The sequence below is a fragment of the Kogia breviceps genome, chromosome 17, assembly GCF_026419965.1.
Source record: "Kogia breviceps isolate mKogBre1 chromosome 17, mKogBre1 haplotype 1, whole genome shotgun sequence".
Lineage (NCBI taxonomy): Eukaryota > Metazoa > Chordata > Mammalia > Artiodactyla > Physeteridae > Kogia > Kogia breviceps.
The window spans coordinates 42,660,326-42,679,549 of record NC_081326.1 but is presented as its reverse complement, the minus strand read 5'-3'; the positions used below and the strand labels follow the sequence as shown (position 1 = coordinate 42,679,549).

The window sequence follows — 19,224 nt, the reverse complement described above, 5'->3', positions numbered from 1 at the left end:
TTCTTAGCTTATGCTTTATGATTCCATATTTTCTAAAATTCTTCTTTGGACTAGATATCAGATGGTATTAAAAAGATGATAAATAAGAAGCACAAATAATTAGCTGCTTTGTTTATAAGTAGTTGTGATTCAAAATAGAACCACAGCCTGTATGTCAGGAAAAATATAAAAATGTTGAACACGAATGCAACTAATACATAAAATTTACCCAGAACGATATGTCGAGAATATTTTGTGAACCTTGGAGACAAACACATTTTAGACTTCATTTAAAGTAAACAACTAATTTCTATCATTATATCCAAAATATTTAATATATTTAGTAATCTGAGTATATGTGATAAACTTGAGCAAAGTAAAATAATCTACGTGCTTGATTTTTAAAATTTAAAATATGCTATATTTAAACATGATTTTTTAAGCTACAAACTTCAGAGGCTGACATCAGAGGCCATAATCATTAAAAGTAATGAATAAAGCTGGTCAGTAATTAAATTGATCACATCTCCCTGATGACCAAAAACCTAGTAGATGACAACAGAGCTCAACATTTTCCAGCTGCTGAGGAGTAAAGGCTTTCAACATTTGGATATATTCAGGCATCTTATTTTCTCAGGATTTCAAAGTCCACATGCAGGCTGCTGTTCAGCTATTATAAATGAGTAATTCAAGTAGGGCATGACTGCTTCTTGTACTAACTTGATAAAGATGTTTCACTCCAAATGCATCAACAGTTGTGTTAAGTCATCCCTTTCACAGGCTGACTGAGGCTTACTTATGTTATGGTTTGTTAACAATGAATCAAAAAAAAAAAAAGATTTATTAACCTGTGCATTTGTTTTTCTAAAGCTAAAAATCAAGTTCTACTTAATAATTAACTTTAAGCAAACCAAAGTTTATCAGTACAATCTAATGATAGCAATATTTAATTTAAAAATTTGTTTTAGAAAACAAAATCAGTAATAGCAAGTATTACAAATATTTCATATTTTACAATCACACTGTAAAATTTAAAATACAATTTTCTGATTATAGTTATCTGAATATACTGAAATACTTTAGAAGGAAAACTACATTACCACAAATATGTACCATGCACTTTTTAACAACAATTAAACATTTTATACTTTTACAAAAATATGGACTTGCACTCATAATATTGGGTTGGCCAAAAAGCTCATACAGAAAAACCTGAACAAACATTTTGGCCAACCCAATAATTACCAAACATTTTAAATAAAACAATATAAGCCAATTGAAAGTATTTGCAATGTTTAAACAATAAGAATTTTCAACTCGTATGTAATCTTTTATCATTCCAGGCTTCAAAATCTATCCTTATTTGAGAAATCTTTCCTAATATCATTCAGTCCTCCCTTCCCATTCAAATTAATCTCCCCCATCTATTTTCAGATAGAAGTACTTTTCTCCCAATCAATTACAATATTTGTTAAAGTTAAGCTTGTTTTTTAGAATTAGCTGTATGTGTATACTACTTGATGGGGACCTGTACTGAATACATTTTTATACCAGCCTTTAGCAGTTTTATGTATGCAGCCAGCAGCCAATAATGAAATTAAGCAGAATTAAATGAACTGACTAAGCAATTTTGGGGGTGTCTGAATTCCTCCACAGTCTTTGATCTTTGGCGTAATGGGTAAATGTATGAGTTCTAGAGTCAAACTGCTTCAGTTCTACTTAAAATGCTTAGCATAATACCTGGGGCATAGGAAGAACCAGAAAAATATTACTATTATACCAAATGTCTCTACCACCCTAAATAAGACTTGCTTCTCATTCCTTTTGTACTTCATCTCAGCGAAAGGCACTATACTACATAGCCAGCTCTCCAGCTCTCCAAACCAGACACTGTATGCTTGCCTACTGTGTCCTTTCCCTTAGCCATCATATTCAATGAACCATCAACTCCTGCTGACTCCAACACATTACAGTCCCACAAATTTTTGTAATTCTATTGACAGCATCATTTTTTTCACTGCAACATTCTTGTAATGTCCTTGCCTCCTGTCTTTTACCCTCATCCATACACTGGTTTCTAAACCCAGCCTACACTGGTTTCTAAAGCAGAAATATGATGATAAAAACTTTCAATTGCTCCTTTTGGAGCTCAGTCCAACATCTTTACAATGACTTTCAAGGCTTTTCATAACCTGAGGGAGCTTGCTGATCTCATCAGGCATTAACTCTTATCATGTTCCCCTTCCATTCCAAGCTGGCACACAACCTATCTGCAGTTTCCCCATACCTGACCCATTTTTCCTCCTCTAGCTCATATTTAATGTCTCACCTTGGACATGACTGATTCCAGGGAATCCTTTCCGAAGCCCCAAGTGTGGGTAAATGGTTTCCCTGGATATGAACACATACTACCTTCTTTTATGGCAATATTTTAACTGCCTTTTAATTATCTGCTTATCTGTAAGTCTCCCTCAGTGAACTATAAGCTCATTAATAAGTAAAAGGGTTTTTTCAACTTTTTATCCCAAGCTTCTTGCACAAAGTAAATATGTACCTGATTATTTGAATTACATAATAAAAAGAACACCAGACAAGAAGAGTCAGTTTTACCTCTTCCACTCCCTAGATGCTTGACTCTGATGACATCTGACCCCAGCTGTAACACGCTTGCTTTATTCCTTTCTTCTGGACTAGAAACTATATTGAAAATCTCTCCCCTATAAAATATATGAATTCTTCTACCTGGGATTACTAATTATAACAAAATCTTATTTTAAGGATAACTGACAATTAATGATTTAAGAATATAAAATTATTTTTTAAGTCTTACCCAATAACTGCTAGTTTAATGTGTCTACTCTTCCTTCCCTCTTACCTCTCCATTCAGTGACTGCTCATCACCCTATCAGTTTTAGGCCCATCAATTCCTTTCTTCCCCCAAAGATTATTCACTAAGCTCTGCCTGCCTTTCATCAGTTATAACGCATAACTTCAGAAAGTTTCATACTCACATATAGAAATAAATCCTCTTTAAATTCTGGAGTTTTCCTCTTCCTGTCCCTCTGTCAACTCTAATCCAATCACGCCAAGAAAATGTTCTATTTTTCTACAAGAAGTCCAGAAGTAACCCTAAGCATAGCTAATAATCATAAATAATGCTTGAATGAAGAAAAAAGAAACTATTTGGAAATGAGGGTAAAACAGCAAAAAGCAACACTGTTATCAACTTCTAATGTTCTTGAAATGCCACTAAGTATCTTTAAGTGTCTCCCTAAAAGTATCTTTTTACTATTCCATTCTCCTACTTCTACTTTTACCTGAAAGAGAACAATTATAGATATTAAAGTTTTTAATTTATTCTTCCATTAAAGCAGGGCTCCCCAACCCCCGGGCTGCTGACTGCTACTGGTCCGCCGCCTATTAGGAACCGGGCCACACGGTAGGAGGTGAGCAGCAGCAGCGAGCCAGCGAGCAAGCAAGCAAAGCTTCATCTGCCGCTCCCCATCGCTCTCCATCACTCCCATTACCGCCTGAACCATACACCCCCACCCCCCGTCCGTGAGAAAAACTGTCATCCACGAAACCCATCCCTGGTGCCAAAAAAGCTGGGGACCGCTGCATTAAAGTACTATTTTTAGAGTATTGACTCCTACTAGTTTTCACTAAAAATTTAGAGTATTTCAACTTCATTGTGAGTTTAACCAAAAGGAAGAATTTTATTGAGCTGGCCTTGAATTTTAACTATGACAATTCTTTGTTCCTATGTATTGAAATATTCACATGTGTATTCAAATATCCTAAGCATTCAAATATTCAAAGAGCTAACCTGTAAGTGGACATTTAAATCAAAACTCACTGAAGCTTTTCCGTTTGCATGTATCCCAGATAGCTGACTCAGAATAAAATAAAATTTCAACTATATTTTGAATGGGAAGACATTTTAATTATAAATAGAAAACAAATTAAAGGAAAAATAAAGTCACTTAAAGCATTTTAATCACTAGACTGAAACTAAGGAGAAATGCAAAATTTGCTATCTTAAAATCTGATATTTTATTCAGCTATGTACTAAAACCCTCAAAGCATCTATAAAAACTAAGCTGTAAACTCTGGCTTTCAGGACACACATGTGTTTTCAAAGTGAAATTTATTTAAATATTAAAGGTTATATAAGAATTAATGTGCAAGAATGCTTATTTGTGAGCAAAATAAGCATAATAACCATAAATTAGTTGAAAATAAGTATTTTGAAAAAGAAATATTTAAAAATAATGTTTGTTTACAGAAAATACCAAATACTCTTCCTATGAGTATTAATATGAATGAGAAATGACTCATAATCCCATGAAGCATTAATAATCACTATTAAAAAGTAACTTTTCTAAGAATATATGTGTACACATATATTTATATACATATGTTGAGAGAAATTTTTAAAAACCAGAATCTTATTATATGTAGGTTTATACATTTTTTGACACAAGCTTTTATTATGAACATTTTCCTATGATATATATTTTCTATTGCCTAATTTGAAAGATGCTCTTCTTTAGATATATCTTATTTTATAATTTGCCTACTATTGGACAACAAGGAAGATCTGTGATTATTATACACAAGCTGACATGACTACCCTTACATTTTAAACACAAGTCTTTAAACGCATCTGGGATTACTCCTTTAAGGATATGTAAGTCCTGAAGACTCCTATAAGTCTTGAAAGTAGGATTATAAATGATGACCACTTTTAAAGTCCTTAATAAGTTTTGCTAAATTGATATCTGGAGAGTTTGCACAAATTAATAGTCCCACCAGACTTTCATTTAAGTGCTCATTTCATAAACTTCTCAGCTTTCAGTTTTATAATTTATTAAGTATCAGTTTCACAGGTAAAAATTGTTCTTTACTATTGTTTTAATAGCCATTTCTTTGGCTACTTATTAGTTTGATTTTTTTATGTGTTTTTTATCATTTGTATTTCTTACTTTTGTGTCCTTCAGCCATCTTCCTGTGATGTATTTTTAATTTTCTTTACTGTTATTTATCTGTAACTGAGTTCTGCACAACTCTGTCTACTATATTCTTGCAAATACTTTCACAGTATTTCAGAAATCCATCTCTTCAGCGGAAAATATCAGATAAGATGTAATTTTTACATTTGAATAAAGGCTTCTTATAATTTAGATAACACCATATAAAGCATTTAATTCTCATAAGAAAAAGTACAATATAACTATTCACTAAAATAAAAATGTCATAATCAAGAGACTGTTACTTCTGTGAGGTTCAGGAGCTCCTCTCTCTCTCTCTCTCTCTCTCTCTCTCTCTCTCTCCTTCTTTCTCTGATATAGAGTAGGTAATCAAATTTTGTTGTAGAAATACTTTCACCAGGAAAGCTTTTTAATAAGTTAGAACACATTATTTACTTTAAAACCAGGTTAGAACATCTTATTTATTACCTTAACAACATAAATAAATAAATAAGGCCTTTTTCTGGAAAGTTGCAGATATTGACAAAGCACCTGGCTGAAGGGAACTTAATATGACAAGATTTCAAAAGTTAAATTCAAATTAAGGTCTACAGAAGTAGCCCAGAATTCTTCTACAATCAATACATCCTTTGGACAAGAGGAAACTGCTAACTTCATCACTGCCCTCTGCCGGTGGTATTATTTTCCTTTGATTTTCCCTCCATATACCGAATATTTGCCTCACAAAATTACTCCTGACCTGCCTCTGTATTTAAACTATCACAGCTAAAGATAGCCTAGCCATGTGGAATTTAGTAAGGCTTGTAGGAAAAAAATTGTGCTTCAATGAAGAGCTCTGCATTGTTCAGAGTACACCTTCCCAGGTTATCTAAGTGTGATTCTATGGGGACTCTGCACCTTTCATTGCCGTTGAACTATCTTACAGATCTCTAAATTGTAGATAACTGATAGCAATGCAAAAGAATTATTCACTATAGATGCAAATAAATTCTGTCAGGTAGAAATTCGACTGACCTCCCATCCCCACTGCTGAAGGAGCCTGTTTTGTGTCCATTTCCAAATTTATTACAGCATTACTGAGCTATAAATGTCTGTTGTTTTTTTTAAACTCTCCTTTGATCTGGTTGTAACACCTGCCTGGTTCTCTCATTGGTAATAACGTTAATAAGCTTTAACGTTTGTCCATTTTATATCTATACGAGAGTCAAGATTTCACTTTAAAAAAAAATTATTCTTAAACAGCCTGAAGCCAGACTACATTTTTCCCTCACAGATCAACTTAGAAATAAAATGATGTGGGCCTGTAGACAATAGGGTTATACCCAAAGGGCAAAAATCATTTCATTAGGACCAGCCTGTACTTACCAAATACTTATCATGTACTTGTCATGACCCTGACCAGTTTCATGGGGAAAGAATCCTATGAACAGTTATGACTGTTTGCCCTGTGATATGGTCAAAGTGCCATGGTGCTGCTTGGAAGGGGGTAATTAATTAGGGAGGGAGGAAGAGGAGGAGGAGTAAGGACAGAAGTCAGAGGAAGGTGAAACTAAAACAAACAAAACGTTCTCAGAAAAGTTCTTAAATTCTTACACATTAATGGACAACTGACTTTCATCATTTATTTACAAAACAAAGTAACTGCACAAGGATGATTCCTGTGAATACTATACTGACTAGAAAGGATGCAAAAGCTATCTGTGGAATCAAGTTTCTTCTAGAAGGGATGAAACAATTAGGGGAAGAGGCAGGTAGCAAAGACTGATGTGAACTTCACTCCTGTTTTGTAAATCAACTCCTAGTGGTTCACTAAGGCTTCTACTTCTCATTTGACCAATATGACAACTATAGAGCCAACTTCAAAATCTAAACAGAAAATGCAAAACTAAAAACACACTTTGAAGACATCATTATCTAAAATATAAAAATAAACTGAAGTAATAATGGTAGCTTTTTGATCCATATGAAAACACACAAAACATTATACATTTTATGTTGAAGTTCACTTGAAGCCCATTACCACCTGAAATACTTCTTACGTAATAATTTACTATTTACAAATGAAGATACCACTTACTTAGTTTGAATACCAGTTTCCTTTTACTATACAAGCAGTAAAAAATGCAAAATTTTTTACCCTGTGCTATAAATAAGGAAAACAACTGGTCACCCATAAGGCTCAAGAGATTTCTCTCATTGGCCTCCTTCCAGAATCTGGGACCTTTCAAAGAAGCAAGCAAAGCAATTTCCCGTTGCTACTGAAACTGTTTCTGACTCCTAGCATCATGCCATCCAGGACACATTTCAATCTGGAAGAAGGTAGGATCCTGGGTCTAGGTAAAGGATTTACTCCTAGCTTCAGACCCGCATATCCACAAGTTTATAGAGTTAACTTGAAGGAAAATTTAAAGTAGATAGGGATCAGCTGACATGTAGAGAACACGGTAGGAAATAAAAGGACTCAAGAGAAAAAACATAAGCATTTAATGAAAAAAATGATTAACACAGGGTACTATTTTGGACAGAATAATTAATACTTGAAGTTTGCATTATGTTTCACAATTACAATGGACTTGAAGGTAGAGTGTTTAACCTACACAACAATCCTAACAATCAGGTAAGAATATACTCATTTTACAGATGAGAAACCAATACTCAGAGGTTAACTTGTCCAAAATAATATAGTTTACAATGGATAAAGTTGCAGTCAAAATATGTTTTAATCATTCATTCATTTATTCATTCATTCAGTCTTGGTGTTTCTATGCCTATCTCCTCAATATATTGTAAATTTCTTCACAGTAGAGACTTTGATGCAGCATTTTATTTATATAGACAGATAACTTGCAAAAAATACTTGTTTAATGAATGAATAAATGAATAATTTTACTAAAAAAATAGAGCAATAAAAATATGAGAATGGCAAAGAAATACGGGAGAGTTTTCCTTTACTTAAGTAAAGATGAATTTGAGAATCAACCATAAGACACACTTCATGATTTGAAAAAGAAAAAAATGTTTTAAATATATATCTGCTTTAATACACTTAAACATATATGGTTTATATGTGTGTAAATTCCCTTAATTACCGTGCTAGATAGAAATTTATATTTTTATACTTAAAAACATCAGGCTGCATTAATACAAGACATTTATGATTTAAACGTTTGCCCAAAAAGTTATAATCAAAATGCATTTGTCAAATATTTTACCAAACCTTTCACTGTGTATGTGTGTGTATCTGTCTAAACGGAAAAAAAATTTTTTATAGTACTTAGTAGGATAAAAAATTCTCTGTGCTACAAATGCAGCATTCTCAAAAGGCTATGTTCTGGTAACTATCATAATCCTTCAGAAATTGTTTATATTATGATTAAAAATCACTGTGCTCCTATATTCCCACAAATAGTTCATATGGTAAAGAAATCAGTAAACTTACTTTTATGCGTAACATCTTTAACATTTGCTCCCCTTTCTGTGCTTGTGATTAAATGTAACATTTTGAAATCCCAAAGTTCTGAGAAAAACATAAATCCTTGTCTCACAGCTGCTGTTTGACTCTGGAAACACATGCATTTTCTTTTCAAGCATCTACCATCAAAACTCCCAAAGGGGTTGGACTGGAGAACACCTGCATCTCTTCATTTAGTTCCAATAACAGAGCCTAAACTCCAAAATTACAAAAATAGAAGCTCTGTTCAGCTGTAGTTACATTTTGCCCCTAATTCCCGTGAACAAAAATGCTAGGAGCATGAAATCATTCAGGCAAGCTCTGTCATCAAGAGGATAAGATTTTTTGCACCAGAAGCCCAGTGGGAACATGATAGAAAACTGGCAACAATTACAGATAAACTACATAGTAAAGTCCTCAGGGAAGAGAGAGGAAATGTAATAAGATAGATGGGTATAATTTTTACACATTTATGCCCAAACCACAAATGTGAATTGTCTTTAATTGCTACAATATATAAGCATTCTTACTCATGTGCCCTGTCAAAAATACTAAAAACATAACTTCAAGGCAATTCACTTAATTCTACATTATGAGGAGAATTTTCTGGAACAAAAAAACATTCCCCATAAATTAAAATTTACAATCTAAAATACCATCTCCATTTTAAAAACTCCTTAACAATTCATATCCTAACCAACCAACTACGAATGGTCAAATAAGAGTGTGTGTGTTTGCTGATACATTTTAATCCAGAAAGAAAATTACCTCCCCAATTTAAACATGAATTTCCAGAGAACAGAATCATAATTGTGACTTTCGTTCCCAATAACAATGATCAAAAGTTGTAAATATTTGATGGGTAAAATATAAAATAACTTTTAATATATGGCAATCCAGTAAAGTTAAAACCTTATATTTATTTCTGCAACTGATTATACCAGGGAATAGAAAGATCAGCTTAAACTGTATTATATTTAAATGACACTTTAAGAGGAACAGTTGTTTTAAATTATTTTTAAATATCCTCATAATCATTTAATTCTTTTTTCTAGTGTTAGAAAGAAATAGTTGTTTTGAGTTCTATATGTCAAAAGCAAATACAGCATGATCATCTTACTTACACAAGTGACTACAGCCAGATACTTTAAGAGATTATCATCTTTAATAATGGTGAACCAAAATCAATTAGATGAAATTTCATAGAAGAGTGACATTCTTCATGTAAATTCATACATTTATTTAGATTATAAAATACAGAAAACTATCTTAACAGTAGTTTATGTGAAAAAGAACTCTAATTTCCAGTAGCACATAAGCTTAAGACAAATAGTAACTAAGTAGAAGTTCATTATATATACCTGGGAAATACACTCTCTACTTTGTGCTATGTGGAGGACTGTGTTAAATTTTATTTATTTTTTAATTTATTATTTATTTATTTTTGGCTGCCTTAAGTCTTTGCTGCTGTGCGCAGGCTTTCTCTAGCTGCAGTGAACAGGGGCTAGCTACTCTTCAATGCGGTGCACAGACTTCTCATTGCAGTGGCTTCTCTTGTTGTGGAGCAACGGGCACTAGGCACACGGGCTTCAGTAGTTGTGGCACACAGACTCAGTAGTTGTGGCTCACAGGCTCTAGAGCAGAGGCTCAGTAGTTGTGGCACACAGGCTTAGTTGCTCTGTGGCATGTGGGATCTTCTGGGACCAGGGCCCGAACCCATGTCCCATGCATTGGCAGGCGGATTCTTAACCACTGCGCCACCAGGGAAGTCCTTGTGTTAAATTTTAAAAGGGACATTTTCAAACATGTAGTGGAAGTATGACAATGATTCTGAAGGCAAATCATATGGGAAGCAACTAAAATAAATTTATTATGTTTAGCCTGGAATATTCCGTTTTTTTCCAAAAAAAAAAGCTTTTGTGGGACATCTACCATATGCAGGGGAGAAAGAAAGAGCAATTAAGCTAGTGCTAGAATTTTCAGCATTAAGAGGTAAGTAGTGCCATTAACTGAAATTGAATGATGGAGTATAAAATGGGGTGGGGGCGATTACACTGAGTTTCGTTTTAAACATGTTAGGCCACAATAAAATATCCACAGGGCAATGGTCAAGAGGTGGCTAAAATTTGGAGTTTGGATCTCAAAAGAAAATAAATGGACAAAGAGATATACGCATATGGTTGGTTGCTAAACACATACACACACACACACACACACACACACACACACACACACACACACACACACACACGGTGTTGATGAAATCATCCAAATAGAAGAGGGCTGGTGACATATCAGGAAAAACCTATATTTAAGGCACAAAGGAAAGTAATGTATTTGAGGGGGGGAAATGAATATGGTTCAGCAAGGAGAACCAAGAAACTACATTGTTGTAGTGTCCAGGATTGTGATCCTAAGCTTTTATCCTATAATGAATGATGTAAAACAGGGGTCCCCAACCCCTGGGCCATGGCCTGGTACCAGTCCGTGGCATGTTAGGAACTGAGCCGCACAGCAGGAGACGAGCGGCGGGTGAGCCAGCAAAGCTTCATCTGTATTTACAGCCGCTCCCCATCGTTCACAGTACTGCCTGAGTTCCACCTCCTGTCAGATCAGCGGTTGCATTAGATTCTCATAGGAGTGCAAACCCTACTGTGAACTGCGCATGCAAGGGATCTAGGTTGCGCACTGCTTGTGAGAATCTAATATCTGATGATCTGAAGTGGAGCTGAGGTGGTGATGCTAGAGCTTGGGAGTGACTGCAAATACAGATTATCTTTAGCAGAGAGGTTTGACTGCACAGAGACCATAATAAATCAATTGCCTGCAGACTCATATCAAAACCCTATCAGTGAGTGGCAAGTGAAAACAAACTCAGGGTTCCCACTATGCACTATGGTGGGATTCTGCACTATGGTGAGTTGTATAATTATTTCATTATATATTACAATGTAATAATAACAGAAATAAAGTGCAAAGTAAATGTAATGTGCTTGAATCATCCCCAAACCACTGCCCACCCCACCACCCCATCCCGCACTGGAAAAACTGTCTTCCATGAAACCTGCCCCTGGTGCTAAAAAGGTTGGGGACCACTGATGTAGAAGACAGGAGACTCCTGAGTCAGACAAAGGACTTTATTACTCATGGCACAGCAAGCAGCATGAGTATCAACATATGTATTTGTATCAGTTCCCTTTGCCCCCAAGTTCCACAGAGGTAAAAACAAAGACATATCCAGATGGATGCCTGCACATACAGTGGAATGCATTATAAGAAATGAATCCTGCACCTGAAACTAACCCAACATTGTAAATCAACTATACTTCAATTTTTAAAAAAAGAAGAAATGAACCCTGAGTTGAGGAACCAAATCTTTTATAATGGGCAGTAAGCATGCCTTCCATTGGCTCCAGAGGGACACTAGATCTATCTCCTAAATACTGTTCACTATACAAATATCCTTTAAAAGATAGTCTAAAATAAAGAGCAGTCGGTGTCTCCATTCACAAGATATTCAAAAATGCAAAAGACATCAGATGTTATCTTTTAACACCTGAAGGCCAAGAAAGACTAAGGTTTCAACAGAAAAGGTACAATTAAACACAAATGCCAATGAAACATAAGATAATAAGTTTTGTCAGGTATATTTAGGGCCGATATATTATTTCATGTCACTTATAAGACTAAGAAATGGAAGTTAAGTTTAACAAACAGAAGACTTAATAGTAATAGGACCTAACAAAGAAAGATACTGTTGATATTCTCTCCAATGGTAGATACATATATAAGGAGAAGGAAGAGGAGGAAGAAACGTAGGGAGAGAAGAGGAAAGACGGTTAACATGTATTAAGGACTTATTATTTATCTGTCAAATACATTTATATCCTTCACTATCTGTCATAAATGTCCATTTATTCACTCATTCAACAAATGATTTCTCAAGTGTTCCATATGTGTCAGGAAATTTTAGGCGCTGGAGATAAAATGATAAGCAACCAGTGACAAACTCTGTCCTCACAGAACTCACTGTCAAATGGTGAAGAGAGACAGCATTCAAATCACACAACTACATAAATATATACTGTCATTAAGTGCTATGAAAGAAACGTACAGTGAACTATGAAAATGAATGTAACAGAGATACCTAATCAAATTGCGTGGTGGGGGCGAGGGGAAAGGCAGCATCAGGGCTTTCTTGAAGATACAGTAGTTGAGCTAAGATCTCAACACTAAGCTGAAGTCAACAGGTATAAGGTGAAGGGGTAAGGATAGTTTTAAGAATCCCAGATAGAAAAAAAAGGCATATGCAAAAGCATAATCACAACTGAGAAACTGAAAGAAGGCCAAGAGATCTGAAGCACATAGAAAGAGGGGGGCATAGCAAAAGGACTCCTAACACTGACTTAGAAATTGAAATGGATGGCCTATAAGTTCCTTTGTTCTAAGTTGATAGTATTTTGTGATCATTTTATATTCATAAATAGCAGACACCGTAAAATTTATTTATACATTAATAACAGGATTAACAAATACTAAGAACTTTTTAACAAGCAGAACCTGCTATAAATCATAGGCAAAATATAGCATATGAAAAAGAGCTAAAGTTTATATTTAAAAGAGAAGGGAAGAAAAATGTTTAGAGACTATTTTAAAATATTTTACATACATCAATTATAGTCACCAAGTGCTTCTACCTCTGAAGGAGCCAAAGAAGAATCTAGTTTCTCTATTTATCTATACAAACATAAGAAACAGAAGTGTCACTAAACGGTTCCTGTGAATAGTAACCATGAATGCAGAATGTGGGCTGGCACACTGGACTCTCATAGGAGCCTTCAGCTCCTTCTCTGTAATCAGAGCCAGTCACGCAGAGAAAGTGATCAAGAGGGAGGAGGGAAATGTGCAAAGGGAGCTGCTAAGACTTCAAAGACAAAACAACGCTGTGACATCATGGAAGTGTGGCTCTTTTGATAGTGCTTAATATGAAGTAAAGAAAGAGATCCTCAAAGTTAAGAACGTGCAAGGCTGGGTGGTACAATGCTTAGCAATATGGAGCCTAAGAATAAAAGACAAAATGATAAATAGCCTAAGACAGTGGGAAAATGTTATATAGTTAGAAGCCCCAGATTCAAGTTCAAAGTCTGACTTGTTCTGAGCCTCTATTTCCTCCTCTGTAAGACAAAATAACATTTGCAGTGCTGAACAGTCTTGTTTTATAAACAAAACAGTTTATATGAAAGTGATTTTTAAATTGTAAAATACTGTTTTTATAACAAGTTTTACTAATACTGGTAATATTTCTTTCAGTCAATTAATACTTAATTCCCATTAATAAAGCTGTCCATCCCCTCACATTCTGAAGTCAGAGTCAGAAAACTCTGCCTCTAGAGGGGAGGGGATATGGGAACATGTGTATATGTATAGCTGATTCACTTTGTTGTAAAGCAGAAACTGACACACCATTGTAAAACAGTTATACTCCAATAAAGATGTTAAAAAAAAAAAAAAAGAAAACGCTGCCTCTTTATCCTAATTGAGCTTCTGTCAAAACTCACTTCCTAATATAATATCTGCAATACTTTCTGGTCCCCACTTTTAATATCCTGCTTCAATTTGGGAGCATATGCACAAAGGCAGTTGTCTTCCACACATCATGCCATGATAATCAGAAGCCAATTAGAATGATCACCCAACTCCTCTAAAATACACAATTTGCCTCAAATCAGTTAGCCAATCACTTACTACTCCACATTCCAAAACCTCTCATTCAAATTCTATAAACAAATGGGAAAAGCTCATTAACAACCTCATCTGGATGGTCTGTCTCTAAAAAAGACAGCAGGGATTAATTGTGCTTTCCTTTCATTCTTCATCTAGAAGAGTTCAACTACCCAGAACCGTTTTTTTTTTTAAGCAAACATCAATAATGACTCCTGTTCTATGCCATTTCCCTTAGGTGTTCCAGCCTCAAAAACCAAAGAAAAGCAAATGTACTCATCACTTACTTGCTCATACATTCACTAAATATTTTTTGATATCCTACTATATGTGGGATATTGTTCTAGACACTAGGAACACAGCAGTGACCAAAAAAGACAAAAATTCCAACCATAATGAAGCATTAAATTCTAATAGCAGGGAAAAATAAAACCCAACAAATCAGTAACATATATAATGTGGTAGAGTGTGATAAGTACTAAGAAAAACTTTAGAATAGTAGGTAAATAAAATGTGTCTGTGTGTGTGTATGTGTGTGTATGCACATATATGCAAACGAGAGAAAAAATATTTTATATATAGTGACCAGGAAACAACTTGCTGAAAGCGTGATATTTCAGTAAAATCTTAAAGGATTGTTAATAAATTATTTCTTCATTTAAAATTTATTTATAATTTGTTCACACCCTCAGTCATATATACAGACACACACACACCCCTCCAATTTTAAATCTTATTACAGGAGCATAAGATTAGTCAACATTACTTTAAAACTGGCTTTGAAAAATAATACTTATGTGCTCTCTCATAACCATATCATAAATACCTAAGCCATGAATGTGGGTGGCAGTTCCCAAGATGGATGGAAAATTTAAATTTAAAAATACCCTAAATAAAGTATGTGAATGTAGTTTAAGTAAAAACACATTACATTTTAGGATTAAAACACACCCAAAGGAATATTTTCAAAGCACCAAATGCATGAGCACATTAAAATTTTACATGCAAATCCATAAGCATATCACTAAACATAACACTAAAGTTGAAGATTCAGTGAATTTCCTTAACAGTAAGAAAAAGACTTTTTCCTAGAAATATCACAGGTATAATTTTTTTATAGTAGTTTATTTTTAGACCCATGCTATAAAGGTTCAAAATGCAAATATATATATTTGAGACCCTAGATATACATTTAAATTACAAAGAATAATACGAATATTGTTATGAGAAAGATCAGATTATTATTTAAACATGCTTGACTCAGTTCATTCTAATTGTGTATATGACAAAACAAAAAATGAAGAATCCCTGTCCCATTTAAGAATATGCAGTAGATTCTAATAAGCTTAGTCCCTTCTTAGGTATCAAAATTCTAATCAGATGGTCTGGTCATTCTAATAACATTTTAATGATCTTATCATTTGAAAACAAAACCTACTGAAAACTACTATTTGGATAATTATATAATGGAGTTTCTCAAACGGCATATTTTTAAAATATAATTAAATAGGCAGTAAAAAAAGCATGATGTTGGGACTTCCCTGATGGTCCAGCGGTAAAGAATCCGCCTTCCAATGCAGGTGAGGCAGGTTTGATACCTGGTCAGGGAACTAAGATCCCACATGCTACGGGGCAAGTAAGTCCAGAGAGAAGCCCACGTGCCGCGACTAAGACCCAACTCAGTCAAAACAGAAAGAAAATAAATAAATCGGGGGGGGGGGGGGAAGCATGATGTTTATTTAACGACCAATCCCTTCTCCCTAAAACCGGGGCAGGCAAACCACATAGGCTAAATCTCGCCCACCTCCTGCTTTGCGAATAAAGTTTTACTGGAACACAGTCACACCCATTCACTTACATATTAGGTATGACTATTTTTGTGTGCTCTAATAGCAGAACTGAACAGCTGAGACAGAGCCCGTATGTCCCACAAAGACTAAAAGGTTAGTTATCTGGCCTTTAGTAAAATGTTTATCAACCCCTACTTTAAAGGACTGGTAAAATCTTCTACCCATAGGCACAGTCTTACTTGGGTACTGGCCTCATCCTCACAATCTTTTCCTTAGGAAACCATACCCATCCTCATCAATCTGAAAATGTCTTTTTGAGGAGTACTGTCTTTAAAGGCAAGCTGACTCAGGGGTTCTCAGACTCACCTTTCAAATACTGAGTTCTAGTTTCTAGTGTGGATGCCATTCAGCTGCAAATGCTACTATAACGAATTCTGCTTTCAAATGGTTTTGCATCCCTGCATATGTACACTGCTTCGAATATTCACCTCCATATAGTCTCTGTGCAGTTAATTACACATCTTTTCATGGTTTCTACTTTGAACTTAGTGCAGTCATGCTTAACATATTTTCTATAAGCTACAGTTCTAGTCACATAATGTTAACTGAGCTCTACTCTTAGGCAGCTATCTGACACCACCTCACTGGCCAATTAATTCTTAAGAAAAAATTCAGACTCCTGACCCTTTTAAGAAATCTGTATATAGCTAACTTATTTCTAGCATCATGGTCTTGGCTTTACCAACTACATACTAACTGAACTCATGGCTGACATCAGGCTCTACTTACTATACCTTTTTATCCCCAGTCTTCATTGGTAGTTCCAGTATCTCCTCTCAACATGAGAGGTGTGGATCTGCTATTATGGTGTGAATAAAATGAAATATATTCTAGGCAAAGTGCTTCTAGAAAAAAATTTAACTCTAAGAAATAAGAAGTTGACTTCTGAGTTTTTTCCTTTATTACAACATCAATATCTTTTCCTTTTTGTAAAAGCATAGAAGGCCCAAACACCTAACTTTACCATGGCAAACTGGGTCACAAAATGCTACTATCCCAAGAAAAATATTTTCTCTTTCCAATTTTTTAAATTTCTTTTACTCCTTTCTATGTATTACATGATGTACTTTAAAACTCAGTTGGGTTTAGTAGTAGTAGTAGTTGAATCTGAGATTAACTGTTATACATACAACTGAATTAACTCAATAAAATAGAGTAAAATCACTATTGTTTGTAAACATGTCATTTATCAAAAATGATACAAAATACTTCATTTGAATTTTCAAAGAGTGTAACTGCAGAGTGTATCCCAATGGACACAAATGAAAAAGAGAGGAAGAAAGAAATGGAGGGAGGGAGGGAAGGAGGGAGGGAGGAAGTTAAGGAAAGGAGAGAAGGAAAGAAAAAAAGTCCAATTTTAAAAGTCTTGCTGGAAAAGAAAATGCAAATAAGTGAATAATGATGTACTTACCGGAACTGTGGCAATAGTCCACATACTGTGGAACTAGGACTGTGAAGGCTATTAAATCTGGAGCTAGGAGAGATTCTGGCTTTCTACTCTCATTGAGCCACTTGCTGCTATGAAGGTCTTTAGTGTCAGAAGGACCTTGAAGCAATGGAATTAACTTCTCTTTTCCACTCTCACCTGAACAGAAATATTTATGAAAAAGAAACTCATCAAATAAAACATAGGAGTACCCCGAAGATGTTTGATCTTAAAGTATACTAACATCATAAAATAAAATTTCAGTTTATACTTGGTAATTCTAGCAGAACATTTAGTTATACTCTAAAAAGTATGACTGATAAAATTAAAAGCACTTTTAACTCTTAAAATGTTGTTTTAATATTTAGCTAATAAATGTAGAACATGATCAGAAAAGCTTATAAAGTAAAACAACATGAACACACTGTATTCTACATATTCAGTGGAATCTGTACCTGTTTAATCTTATCTAGACATTTAATCCACACTGGAAAAAATTAAATAACAAACAGTTTAAGGAAAATATTATGAAATAAAATATTGGAAGGAAGGCGAAATCAATTACAACATTCAGCTGAAAAACAGCTGGGTTTTCTGTTTAATTTCATTATACTAACAACATTTTAATTTAATTTTTAAGTGTCATATACATCTATACCTCCTATCCCCCCACAAAAGTGTAAGAATAAACTTTCCTTTAATTTTTCCTCTCTCATAACCATTCTTAAAACTATGCAAAGATTTTTTTTCCTTAAATAAAAATTAACCTATTAATGTCAAGAAGTATCATCCTGGCACAATTAACAATTTTTTTCAAGTAAAAATTAAAAAAATTAAAACCTCTGATTCATAGGAACAATGAGTAAATTCTTGTTTCAGTAACGCTCCTTATAAAACGCAAGGCCAATTCTCCTACACAGGCAATAAAGTTTTACACGGTCCAGCTGCACATACCTGGGGCTTTGGCACAAATTTTTATTGATCCCATGGTCCCAGAGGCACATTTGACCAATGATGTGCTGCAGTACTTCAATTCAACATTCTGGATTGATCCCTCAAGAGTTGGCAGGGGATTCTTAGATTTCACACCTAATAAAAGAAAACTGCAAATGTACTAGCCGATTGAATTTAAATAATTTTTATACTCCTTCACCAAGGCATTTAGACTTAATTATACTTTAATTATCTACCTCAGATGTTCTTACAGTATTTGTGTTAGGTTTCACAGTTTAGTGTTTAGGAGTTAAAAAGATGCAATTTTAAAACAAATGGGCTGAACTTGTATAACTATACTTATGCAAATTTGAAACAAATATTTGTTTAAAAATCAGGAGACTAAAAAATCATATTTGGTTTTAGAATACAGAGTAAGATTTTCAATTTGATACAAATTTAACTTATAAATTGAGTTTCATTTAGGCAGAGACATTTAATTTAAGCATGAAACTTCCTGCGTAAACAGCCTCCTCAAAATATCTTGGTCAGGTGGCATGAAGAGAGAGAAACAAGATAGCTCAAAACAGCTCTGAAGTTAAAATACAATAGCTTATAAGCAAAATTGACATCCCATGTGTAGCTAAAAGAAACCAAAGGGATTCTGTATCAATTAACAAAAAAAGTTAATATTAACATCTCTACTATATGCTACTTGCTGAAGAACATAAAAGCACAGAAGGGAACAATTACCATGTTATAAATGGTAGAGAAAACTTAATTCAAAAAGGAGAGACTCATTTTGGCCCTGAAGGGAAGGTGAGAATTAAAAAGGCAGAGAAACCTTAAGAATATTACACTATGAGCACAGGT

The 19,224-nt window shown here is 34.3% G+C and overlaps 1 protein-coding gene across 10 annotated transcripts in view; it reads right to left on the bottom strand.

The window, feature by feature from the left end:
• The window catches only part of VPS13B (vacuolar protein sorting 13 homolog B), a 774,679-nt gene that overhangs the window by 532,728 nt on the left and 222,727 nt on the right, over positions 1-19,224 (bottom strand). For all 10 annotated transcript variants that reach the window (XR_010837425.1, XM_067017180.1, XM_067017176.1 and 7 more), the window contains exons 18-19: positions 18,373-18,507; positions 17,404-17,577 (exon numbers count right to left, since the gene is read on the bottom strand). Coding sequence is in view for 9 of the 10 variants with exons in the window: in XM_067017180.1 (XP_066873281.1) it covers positions 17,404-17,577; positions 18,373-18,507 (309 nt within the window). In the remaining variant the exon portion in view is untranslated. The remainder of the gene's footprint in view (positions 1-17,403; positions 17,578-18,372; positions 18,508-19,224) is intronic.